Source organism: Bufo gargarizans, chromosome 7, assembly GCF_014858855.1.
Source record: "Bufo gargarizans isolate SCDJY-AF-19 chromosome 7, ASM1485885v1, whole genome shotgun sequence".
Classification (NCBI taxonomy): Eukaryota; Metazoa; Chordata; class Amphibia; order Anura; family Bufonidae; genus Bufo; species Bufo gargarizans.
In genome coordinates this window covers 202175210-202188631 of record NC_058086.1, presented here as the reverse complement: position 1 = coordinate 202188631, position 13422 = coordinate 202175210, and the positions used below count along the sequence as shown (strand labels likewise).

The 13422-nt window shown below is 42.9% G+C and overlaps 1 protein-coding gene across 1 annotated transcript; it reads left to right on the top strand.

Annotated features, from left to right (window-relative positions):
* Window positions 1–775: 775 nt before the first annotated feature.
* On the top strand, window positions 776–9665 carry PROK2 (prokineticin 2). The gene is made up of 3 exons (XM_044302171.1): window positions 776–987; window positions 4522–4647; window positions 7821–9665. Exons 1-3 carry the CDS (start codon window positions 907–909, stop codon window positions 7944–7946), a joined length of 333 nt encoding a protein of 110 aa, XP_044158106.1. The 5' UTR covers window positions 776–906; the 3' UTR covers window positions 7947–9665.
* Window positions 9666–13422: the final 3757 nt, after the last annotated feature.

The following is a 13422-nucleotide window of genomic DNA, read 5'->3' as shown; positions in this document are numbered from 1 at the left end:
AGGTACATTTCCATTTCAGTTATATCCTCTGTTGTAACCCAGAGCTGAACTCCCTATTCAGTTGATGGAGTCACTGTATACATTACTTATCCTGCACTGATCCTGAGTTACATCCTGTATTATACTCCAGAGCTGCACTCACTATTCTGCTGGTGGAGTCACTGTGTACATACATTACTTATCCTGTACTGATTCTTAGTTCCTGTATCCTGTGTTGTATCCCAGAGCTGCAATCACTAAAGGGAGATATCCCCATAATAGCTGTATTAAGTGTTTTATGCAGTGTGGCAGTACAGCCTCACCCAAGATGAACATACATTGTAACAATATAGTCATTTTTCAAATAGATACATTCCGCTAAAAAGGTCCCATTAGATTGGCCTGATTTCTGACCATTTTAGTGCCACCGCTGTTGTATTCTGTTTCTGATTTTTGTTTTTCCATTTACATCACCACAACGAGGGATGAGCATCAAAACAGAAATGAAATAACCTTGTAAACGGAGCTTCTCAGAATCGTGACTTCTGATGCTAATTTCTCCTACGACCAATGGAGAGAGGCGCAGAGGCTGGAAGGTGTGGTTGCGGAGCCTGCTGCCTGTCTCCTATCCTGTCATTGGCACCTACTACATCGTTGTAGCTGAGCTTTATCTTCTCTCTGAGTCATGGAGGTAGGTATGAATGGCAAGCTGAGCTTTATAACTGCTCAAGAAACTGGAGCAAGTGACCAAGCCACAACACACTTTCTTCAGCTCCTGCAAAGCCACCACCACCACCAAGTTTTCTGCTCTGACCATTCTCATTCTACATCGGTCTTCTCTTGACTTTTTGAGTTCACCCTGACATCCCCCAAGGAACTTTGCTTGGATATATATCTTCTCTGTCTCCAACCTCCTTCGAAATTATTATGAGAAAAGTACAGTTACTGTCCCTCCTGTTTGGTGCTTTACTGCTTCTAAAGTCTGGAGAAGGTGCAGTCATCACTGGGGTAAGTACAATGAAAACACTCCAAAAGATCACCTCTTTGAGAATACCATCCTCTTATTAGACCAGATTTTCTGTGACAGATTTTCAGTTCCATATTGACTAACTTCTTTCAGAAGGCAACTTTCTAATGCAATTTTGGGTGGTTGTCTCAAAGAGGTTTTCCTGTATTACTAATAAGTTCCATCGAGCCTGTTTCAACCTGATGACCATTTAAATAGTGTTTAAATGTCTTGTCTTCTCTTGGAGTCTTCTTAATAGTGTGTTGCCATCCGATTCCATAGATCTTCGAGGTCTTCTTCTTTGAGTCCATCAGATGGCCTTGGTCTATGTTGTTTTGAGGTTAAGAACACGTGGTCTATCATAAGTACCGTAGAACTTTCTTGGGTGCTTCAAAATGTTTCCTTCCATTCTTCATTTGAGGAGGCAGCAAGCTAAGAGAAGAACTTAGAGGTTATAGAATGGATGAGGAATCAGTAATGTCTGCTAGAATAACAATGTGGAGCACTATCTCATCCAACAGTCCAACAACGGACATTCTTATTTTTCATTCCAGGCTTGGCCACCTACTCTCTGATTCATACTTGGGTCTATATTTGGCCCTTGAGACCTCATACTAAAGTTTTGTCAATCCCTTTCTTCATCTACTGAGATTTTGCTCCTTGGATTGACGATTTTCTATGTAAACAAGCACCAGCTGACTGGGCTTTTTCCATTGCTTCAGTGTAGATGCAGGAGCATCCTGCTTGACTTGACTTCTACAGTTGAAGGTTCATGAAATTCTCCGGGAGGGTTTTCAAAACCAATTATAGGGTCTGTTTGATTGAGCCTCGCTGATTTATTAAGCCACAGAAAAAACCAAAAATATCAATGTAAACAAAGTGAGCAAAGAAATAACATCCTGACCCAATATTTATCTAGGAAGTGGAATAATAGTGGTCTCGAATAAGCTGTACAGATAATGGGATGGGTGACGGATAGGATAAGATTTTAGAGGGGGCTCATCATCTACGGATCTACGTCATGGATCTGACCATTAGTGACTTCTGTTCCATCACTATCACATAGATGTAATTTTGAAAAGTCCATATTTTGGCTATTAGCAAAAATGAATCCAGATGTTGTAGCCCAGCTCTCGGCTTAATCCTGGATATGGGACAATTTCGGTCAGAGAACACAATGTTACTTTGGGTGTACAGCAATTATGGAAGTGGGCCAAGTAATATTAACACATTAATGACTTAATGTTACTAAGTAGATAACCCTGGAATATTATGATCTCACCATAATTGAAATTCTTTTAATCCGGCATTCAGAAGACCAGATGGACCTGTAAGGGTGGAAAGCCCCCAGCCCAAAAAAAACTATAAGCCTCATCAATTTTATTTTTCCATGGCCTTCTGTTCATGGTCTGAGATTGCTGTGCAGTTCTGTTCTAGTATCCCACACCAGACATCAGATATTTCTGAATTTCTGGACGATGTGACCTTTTCTATTGTTATGGGTGGTGGACAGGGATGGTACTGCATAAGGGCCCTAGAGACAAGGGGGCCCCAGTACCACTATATAAATGTATACATTTGCATATGCATTTGAATCCATTACCATTGATCAGATAGTTGTAAGGAGCTCTATGATGAGCCCCTGTTGAACAGTAAGGGGTCCACATATTCTGGCACATGGGCCCCCCGCTTTCCCCCCATGTCCTCCACCGGTAGTCGGTGACAACCACTAAAGACAGCCACTACAGTACTCATAGGACCCTTAAATATGAAGTCTGCTGTGCAATCAGGGCTGAATGATACAGAGAGCAAACTAGGCAGTTGCTTTGGGCCTCCACCTATTAGGGGCCATAAAAAAGTACTAGTTTTTTTCCCATCCTTGAAAAAAGCCATCATATAGAGATATTCTCTTTTAGAGGGGGAGGGAACCTAATGTTTTTGCCCAGCCGCCTGAGCCCACTCCCCATGACCAGAGTGTAATTCTTCATTATCGTGCATTCGCGGTGTGTAGAATGCTGGGTGTCAGTGCAGGAGACCAAGGCGACTCAATGGAAAATGAACTGTTATGTTATAGGGATGTTTTTTGATTCGGGTGTGATGCCAGCAATGAATGGGTTAACGGTCCATTCGCACGTATTGGATTGCTATGCCGTGGTAATCAAACCCGTCGCTCGGATGGGATAAAGTGTTCCCTGAATATTTACGTTTTTTTTTATCATCCGCGTCATTGGTTTCCTAGAAATCGGCTTTAGATATTACGTGCATCGCTCTCATTACTTTACATTACACGGACCTAGAGACCGGCAAGACGTCATCACAAGCCGCGTGTGGTCTTATGTCCCCGGGGGGGAAGGGGGTCTTGTAGAGAGACGTAGGCTCATTGTCATGCAATCATTATATGCTACACCAGAGGTGATGACAACCACAAGAATGGAAGCCTGGGATATATTTTAGTTCAAACCTAGTTCTGACCTCAAGACACTCCTGCTGCTTTCTTCCCGAAACAGCGCCACACCTGTCCATAGGTTGCACCTAGTATTGCAGCTCGGCTTCATTGGAGTAAGCCGCAATACCGCATGCAACCTGTGAAGAGGTGTGGCGCTATATTCAGAAAAAAGTCGCCGTGCTTTTCCAGTCCTGTGCATCCCTTTTAATGTTCAGAGCTTGTGACACAAATGATGGTCCAGAAGAGGCTCCTAGCAGACAGGGGTGCACCTAGCCTTTCTGCTACCTGAGGCGAAAACTGAAACGGCGCCCTCCCAATGCCAATTTCTTAACCTAACCCTTTTGCCACAATGAAAGCGTTCACTACCCATGGCCCTTCCGCTACCCCCCTCTTGCCGCTATCTGGTGCTGCCTTAGGCGATCGCCTCACCTGACCTCATTGGTGGTGCGCCCCTGCTAGCAGACTGTGCATTCTGGGGGAGCATAGCACCTACACAAGGGCGGCACCTCGCCATTTCTGTGCCCACCATAAAGGGTAGTGTCCGCATAGTCTGCTTGATTTAGCACAGCGCTAGGATCAGAACTAGATTTTCAAGAGCCAGAATAAAGGGCGCCTGATCTTTTACTGTCATCGCCGCACCTAAGGTATAAGGGGCCATCATGGTCGGCGCCATTGCACCTCCCCATCCTAGCCCAGGAGGGACCCGAAAGTGTTGACCCCCGTCCCTGAACCCCTGATTGTGTCCCCCTCACTACAAGGAATTGTAGAGCGAGAGGTTCCACATTGCCCATATCAAAGGGACTAAAAATTCTGCTGTCTTATGGTCAGCTCTGCTACATCGCTATGTATTGCATGGAATATCCCTTTAATATATTTTTTTTCTGTTTTGTACAAAAATATCCATGGCTGAACGTTAACATTGAGATTCTGCGCTCACCTTGTGCAGTAAAATCCTTGTGACCTCCAGAAAACATTTTTGCGGTATTTTTTTTTCTGCTGTTACAAGGACTGCACATAATGCCATTCATTTTTGCTATTGTGTCTTTCTGCTTTTTGTTGCATGATTCAATTTTTTTATATTTTTTTTTAGGCTTGTGAAAGGGATCTACAGTGTGGAGGAGGGATGTGCTGCGCCATCAGCCTCTGGATAAGAAGCTTACGGATGTGCACTCCTCTCGGTAATGAAGGAGATGACTGCCATCCATTAAGCCATAAAGTAAGTGCTTGCTGATAATTAACAGTCGTCGCTGCTAATTCCTCCTAATTGAGGATTGAAACGCCCAACCAATTGACTTTATTTGCAGTGTATATGAGGAACTGAGGAACGAGGGCTCACAAGAGCGTTACTGCTCTGTACAACTCTATGGGGCCCTACTGTTCATCCCCCCTTCTGTCTCAAACATGAAAATGATACTACAGAATCACATTACTCCATAAAGGGGTTGTGCCTCCATTAAATGTTATTTTACTAAAATTCAGCATGAAAAACTGGCGACTTCTGTAACTTACCTTCTGTTACAAAAATGATCCAGTTGTGTGATATTCTCTTTATTTCATTATAATGGCGCCCCCTGGTGTTTATTCTGTACAGTAATATGCACATCCACCTACTAAGGTGGTCGCACATGCTCAGTTTCATCCTTCAACTTCAACTATTCCTATCCACTGTTAGAAGCTGTAACAGAGGGAGAGAGTTGATGCAGAGGGACAGCCCCCCTCAAGCTGTGATAGGGAGAGAGCTGAAGCAGAAAGGACACTCCCCTCAAGCTGTGATAGGGAGAGAGCTACAGCAGAAGACACTCCTTTCAAGCTGTGATAGGGAGAGAGCTGCAGAAGAATGGACACTCCCCCTGAGCTGTGATAGGGAGAGAGCTGCAGAAGAATGGATACTCCCCCTGAGCTGTGATAGGCAGAGAGCTGCAGAAGAACGGACACTCCCCCTGATCTGTGATAGGGAGAAAGCTGCAGAAGAATGGATATTCCCCCTGATCTGTGATAGGGAGAGAGCTGCAGAAGAACGGACACTCCCCCTGAGCTGTGATAGGGAGAGAGCTGCAGAAGAACGGACACTTTCCCTGAGCTGTGATAGGGAGAGAGCTGCAGAAGAACGGACACTCCCCCTGAGCTGTGATAGGGAGAGAGCTGCAGAAGAACGGACACTCCCCCTGAGCTGTGATAGGGAGAGAGCTGCAGAAGAACGGACACTTTCCCTGAGCTGTGATAGGGAGAGAGCTGCAGAAGAACGGACACTCCCCCTGATCTGTGATAGGGAGAGAGCTGCAGCAGAATGGACACTCCCCCTGAGCTGTGATAGGGAGAGAGCTGCAGAAGAACGGACACTCCCCCTGAGCTATGATAGGGAGAGAGCTGCAGAAGAACGGACACTCCCCCTGAGCTGTGATTTCTTTCCCCTTTAGAATAGACCTGGGCTGAACTTATGTGAATCCTGAGTTACGTCACTTATTAATGCGGCCAGCTAATCCCATCTTAATATCCTATAGGGCAGACATGCAATTTATATGCTTTATATCAGTGCTTCGCCACCTGCGGCCCTCCAGCTGTTTTGCAACTACAACCTCCATCATCTGCCTGCGAGGGTATGCTGGATGTTGTAGTTCCACAACGGCTGCGGGCGGTAAGGCACTGCTTTCTGCGGACATGTGTGGATGATGAACTACAAGTTATGTTGAGTAACCAGCATCCTGTCGGGCGGTAACCTACCAGGGTTTCACACCAGATCAGTTTTCCTGTCCTTGCCTTTCATATTGATGTCAGCTGGCAGCGAATGATGGCGATGCCAGCAATACATGTCTATGGGGACAAATAACGGTTCCGTTTGTTTCCGTTATACATAACGGAAAAAATAATCCTGTCGACATCAGGAGCAGGGTTAAAACGCCTAAAAAACCTCAGTCACAAAATAAATAAAATATAATAACAAATTTTATTTATTTATGGTAAAGAAATTACACAATAATCCAAATCCCCTAAAAAAAAGAAAAAAGATAAAATTCCTATATAAGGGACCACTGCCGTACATATCATACTGAATAGTATCGATTACCAGGATTATAATGTATACTGGATATTATCTAACGAAAGTAATAATTTGTGCAATATAAAGGTATCCCAAAAAAGCTGTGAGCAAAACCCGACGAGGTGCAATAGTGTCCACACTACTTTGTATTATGCCCCAGGCTTTTCTGTATTTATTTTCTTAGGCACTTTATTAAGGAAGTTTGCACTTTATAGTAAAGATCTAGCTAGGTGTTACTAGTTGGGGGGGGGGGTGGTCCCTGCACAGTCTGACAATGGCAGCACTAATTGGATAATGTCAGACTGTCAGACTTTGCAGGGACACCCCCCAAACTGGTAACACCCATCCGAACCTTTATTGCAAACTGTCGGCAAGTCATTTATAACTTCTAGCAGGAATAATAAAGGAATGGCACAACATACAGTCATACGATGCACCTGAATTGGCATTACATGGGGAATGTGAGTAGTTGCTAGAAGAGGTGACAGGTCTTTAAAAAAAAACAAAAAACATATTTATATATTTATTGTCGTTTTTGTTTTTTTTCCACTGAAGGATATGTAAAAAACACTATAGGCAGCGCATGTAGTGATTTAAACGCTATGTACACCTTTAGAGGCAATTTTTTTTTAATGATAAATGATTGCATGTTACTCATTTTTGACTAAAAATCTTTTAAACACTTATTTAAGCCACGTTCTTATCAGTAAGATAAGTACTGAGCTATAATGAGTGTTTATAAGGTCAGAGAGCAGAAAAAAGGAGTCCGTCTGCTCCTGGTCTGACGGAAAAGACAAAAAATCCAAAGGGTACTACTAAGAGCTTCTTGGCTCTGTACAGAAAAAAGGACGCCATATTTTTTTATAAAGACCAATTTTTTACTTAAAATGAGTACAAAGCAATAGTACAAAAAATAGCCCCAAAGGTGTACATAGCCTTTAAATAATTGATCCCCCCCCCCCAAAAAAAAGTAAGTTTTAATTTTAAAAAGCTGCTAAAAACGTTTTTCTGTGGTTCAACACTTCCATTAATTTACAGCCAATATTTAGAAGTGTAGTCTAGAAAAAAAATATGCACGTCAAAAAAAGTGAGCAAAAACAACAGTATTCAAGTGAATGACCAGACGGAGTCTTTTGCTTTTGGATCTATCCACTGTGTTTTTTCCAGCACCAGAACAGCTGATCAGTAGGAGTTCATGGAGTTGGACCCCCACCAATCTAACATTGAGGTCTTCATCAAAATCCAGAACCCGTAGAACCCTTTTAAACTGTAAATGTAGAATTTTGGAAAGTACCGACATTAGACATTCGAACACATCATCATCATCATCCGTGTCTCCTTTTTTCCTGCAGACTCCTTTTTTTGGAAAGAGAATGCATCACAATTGTCCATGTCAACCGAACCTGAGCTGCACCAGGCTGGATGACGCCACCTATAAATGCCTGCCCTTCCTAAACAGCAACGATATTTACTTCTAGGAGATTCCAGCCAATGTCAGCCGTGAAGAAATGTGATGGTGAAGGACGGATGTCTACCGTCGAACAATTGTTCTTCAAACTTCTCTCTATGTTGAAGCCTAAAGACGCATTAGACTAGCGGACCTCATGTATGACATCACGTTCTTGTCGCTTATAGCAACCAATCAGAGTTCAGTATTTATGTTGAAACGCACTAGAAAAATGAACAACCCCTGACTGGTTTCTATGGGCATCAAGGCAGCCATTCCCTGAGGCCATCTGACTGATCGTAGATGGTCACCAAAGCTCCACTACAGGGTGTCCAGTGAACCCAATGCCCCGTTGAGGTATAAGAAGGGACAAATCACTTAAAGGGGAAACCCAGTCAAAAACAATCTGACATAGATATATGTGAGAAGATCACATTGGAGACATCTACAAGGTCGGGCCACCACTAATTTCCAGAAAGGAATATAATTTATTAACTGTAAACCCCTTCGGCACTGCTCGGAGATTTATGTTGAAATCCAGCAGAACGTTGTATATGAAATTTACTGATCTGATTGGCCCTTTGCTTAAAGGGGATTTCTAGGACTGTAATATTTGCCTCTTGATAGGTCATCAATATCAGATTAGTGAGGGTCTGACTCCCGACACCTGTTAGAACAAGTCCCAGAACAGTGTGGCTCCGTACACCGGGCAGTGAATGGCACTGTGGTGCTTTCTCCATCGACTTAAAGTGGTTTTCTGAGATTTTTTAACTTGGTCATCAGTATCTGATCGGTGGGGATCCAACTCCCAGGACCCCCACCGTTCAGCTGTTTTTAGATGGCACAGGCGCTGGCAGTAGCACCGCGGCCTTCTCTCAGCTCACCAAGCACAGCGCCGTACATTGTATAGCGGCTGTGCTTGGTATCGCGGCTCAGCCTCATTCGCTTGTACGGGGCTGAGCTGCGCCTAGGTCATGCGACTGATGAACGTGACGTCACATGGCCTACGGAAAAGCTGCGGCGCTACTGCGAGCACCGGTGTCTTCTCAAGCAGCTCATTGGTGGGCGTCCTGGGTGTCAGATTCCTACCGATCAGATTCTGATGATCTACCCAGAGGATAGGACATTAGTTAAAAAAAATCTCGGACAACCCCTTTAAATTGGAGCAGCGCTTCTGCACCGCTCAAGATTAGAATATTCTGTCAGATTTCCAATGGCTGAAATCTGAGTGGTGCCAAAGGGGCTTATTAACACTACAAAATAACAAAATCTTTTCAATGTGATTTTTTTTCATTTGTATCTATAACACCATAAAAAGACCCTTTCCTACCGCTAGACATTTCACTTGCCCCCATAAAGTATTCTTTCCCAGTCCCATTCTTGACCAATTCAAAGGGGTTGTCCGAGATTTACAAAAAAAAGGGTCCCCTTTATTCCCTCCAGAAACAGCACCACTCTCATCCATGGGCTGTGCTTGGCTTCGCACCTCAGTCCCATTCACTTGAATAGGGATAAGCTGCAACCTATGGGGGTAACGCTATTTCTGGGGGGACATTTTTACTAATGCTGGACAATCCCTTTATATATTCCAAGCTGTTGAGAATTGTGCTTTGGTGAATCACTCCTTGAGGGAATCTGTCACTAAACTGACCCTCTATGTACCCCCATTCAGCAGACTGGCAGAATGAAGGTAGCATGCGTTCCAGCAACCACCTTCCAGCTAATTGTTACCAGGGTCAGTCTGGCAGCAGAGATCATACAGTGCAGCAGATTTCCTGAGTAAATGTAACAATTCTGACATCCATTGTTGTGATAGATTGTTTCCATGTAAATAGAGTAAATATTTAATTTCATTGTACAGTATTATTTATGAATAAAATGTAATAATTTTACACTGGTGAAGTCGCATATAAACCTCCAGGAACCCGCCACGTCCTGCTCTGTATTGTGTCACTCTGGATTTATATTGAGGTGTATAATAGTTCTGTATCAGAATAACAACATCGTCTCTGGAAAACCTTTCTATTGTTTGGTGATATTCTATTAGAATGTATGTTGGTGCAATATCAACGTTTTATTACTGGCCCATGTCAAGGGCTGCATCCTCTGTACTGCGCGGTGGAACACGGTATAGAAATAACAAGTAACAAAAACAAAAATCAGACATTTATCCACTGCGGATTGTAAAAAAACAAACAAAAAAAAACATAAACTAAACATAAAATAAATGAGGGGAAGAAGTTGGGAAAACCCTTTAGAGATTTTCCACTCTATAACATAAACTCTATTTACTTTAATCTATTTATCCCTATAGTAAACGTTTAATCTTTTAACAGCAGGTCATTTTTAGGTCCAAAATTCTGATGAATTTCATAGCAAATCTTTATAGTGGAGGGAGCTCATTTTGTATGATACAGAGCTCCAAAATAATAAAAGTCTGCCTGCCTACAGGCACCACTAGGGGGACCTTACTGCATACTGTTTATCAAAGTCAATAATTACTCAGCACATAGTCAGCTCCCCCTAGTGGTGGCTGCTGGCAGCTAGAACTTTCTCATGTAACTTTGTCTATACAGGGGATTAGGAGCTCTGGATTAGGAAAAGGAGCTCAAATCACTTAGTAGATATACAATGGAATTAAAAATTTAATTGCACATGTTTGAAGCTGTCTACATAACACACACACACACACATATATATATATATTTATTTATAAGAGGAAAAGTATGGCAGCACCAATTCACAGCGTAAATGGCGGGTGCTATGTCCAAGGGTGTCACTGCTTACCCACAAAATGTAGACGAAAACGGACAGCACATCCAGTAGAAAAAGTGGTCGTTTATTGGGCCACAGTGAGGCGACGTTTCGGCTCAAAACACAGAGCCTTTCTCAAGCATCAAACATAAGTGTAACACAAGGTATAAATAGATATACATAATTAGGGGGTGGAGCAATCAATCAATATAATCAATACAATACAAAATGTGTAAAAAATGAATAAATAGTGAATATAATGTGATGTAACATGATACAGTCTATGGCAGCAATATTACAATACATGATTATACATAAATTACAGGGAATTCATAATAATACAATGCAACCAATACATAAATTCAATAAGTGGCACCAATATAAGTCAGCTGCTATACATGAGCATAATTACATTAGATAACATACCACATAGAATCAACGTACATCCACATGTCGTCAATGGGCAAAATTGGCGTCTATCCCTAAGGAGTGCGCAGGCGTCAGGATGCGTCTCAGCAGAATGATGTCACGTCGCGTCCAAGGTAGACGTCCCGCACATCGCCTACCCACTCGGACGCAGCGAGACCGGAAGTGTCTGTCAGCATTCCAACGCGCATGCTCACATGAACCCATGTACAGAAGCGCCATGTTGGATACTGGCAGGGTAACCCAAAGTTGTACTATTCTTATAATAGATGGCTCACAGGAGGCAAAGAAGGAAATGGACACCCCTATCAAGGGGGTACAATATCCTAATGCTGGGCATGCAGTATGAGCCCGATCGGCACTGCCGCGTCAATCGTGCATACAAGCGCCGCCCCATACACGCCTCCTGACACCGCCAAAGACAGGGTTCTCCTGACAACCATGGGATATATTCTATTATTTCTGGAGAAATCTGTCGAGACTCAACCTGGGCCAAGGCACAAATAAACCAAAGTAAGATAATGCTGGACAGGCATGGGATAACGGTGTTTATCCATATGGTATGCTAGCATCTTCTCCATATTGCTCCTCTTCTTATATCAAGACATCTATGAAAAAGAGAGAGAATAGGATCATGAGTAAGATCTTATATGAACACTTATGTCTAACTAACATCACCTACTACAGGAATGAAAGCGGAACAGAGAATGCAAACGGACATTATGGGGCAGACCACCACTTATGAGTATACCCCTAAATTATAATCTACGTTCAGACCATTAGGTCTCAAGGTGTTAAGTGTGTATCCAAAATAATTCCTTCTTTTTTAATAGCAAGATTCTATTACCTCCACGTCTGGGCAGGGGAATATGATCAATAATCCAACATCGGATGTATAAAAGTCTTACCCTTGCAGATATGTTTACAATTGACACAGCTGAGACATGGGAATCCCATGCTCCGCTGTGTCAATGTGCTCTGTACTAATCCAGGACCAGGACCAATGTCCGCTCTCACCAGCTGATCCCGCAAATTCCTGGATCTCCGATAGGAGAATAGAGGGGGAGATCTAAATTCAGGAACTTGATTCAGGCAACCTCCCAGAATGCCCCAATGTTTTCTGATAACACGATTGATCTTGCGACTATGTTCAGTGTATCGTGTAATGAAAGGAATCCTATTGTGGGGACCCTTCGTCTCCTTTCTCTTTAGTGTATCTCGTCTATCCATGCCTTGGATCTTATCAATTTGAGACTGCAGTAGCTTGGGAGGGTAACCCCTTTGTTTAAATTTCTCAACCATGAACTCAAGTGTGTCATCCAAAACCTCAGGGTCAGAGACAATCCTCTTAGCCCTCAGGAATTGAGAGAAAGGAAGGTGCTTTACCATATTGCGTGGATGACAACTTTCAAAATGCAGGAGGGTATTCTTATCAGTTGGTTTGGTGAATAAACTAGTGTGTAACTGACCCTCTTGATATCTGACAGTGGTGTCCAAGAATTGGATCTCCGTTTCTGAGTGTACAAGGGTAAATTGTGACTCCTTGTTAATACTGTTAAGATAACCCTGAAAATCCAACAGTTCAGAGCAGTTACCAGTCCAAATGAGGAAGATGTCGTCGATGTATCTCCACCACCTCAGTATCTTGCTGCGGTGGTGGGACACATGGACGACATCCTCCTCAAAACATCTCATGAATATGTTGGCATAAGTGGGGGCCACATTGGACCCCATCGCCACACCCCTAATTTATTTATAAAATACATCCTGGAACAGAAAATAATTCTGCCTCAGAATGATATTGAGAAGGTCAACAACAAAGTCACATGTTTGTGCAGTCAGGGATGACGAATCTAACATACGTCTAACCGCCCCGACACCAAGGTCATGGTCGATCGATGTATATAATGATGTCACATCAAAGGATGCTAAGATAATAGGGTGTATGTCAACAAGATCAACTTTCTCCAATTTGCATAAAAAATCTGTGGTATCCTGAATATATGATTCTGCCCCACATGCATAATTCTGTAAGAGTTTACAAATCTCCATCAACTGCAAGATGCTATCCTATCAATATGGGCCAACATTTCTAAAGAATGCTATCAGCACCTTGTGGAATCAATGCCACGTAGAATTAAGGCAGTTCTGAAGGCAAAAGGGGGTCCAACACCGTATTAGTATGGTGTTCCTAATAATTCTTTAGGTAAGTGTGTATATATATATTGTATATATATATATATATGTAGGCATTCATGTCACAGTGCGGTTCACCGTGACGCGTGTTGCCGTGCAGGCTGGCTGCAGGCTCCCTAGCGTACTGGCTG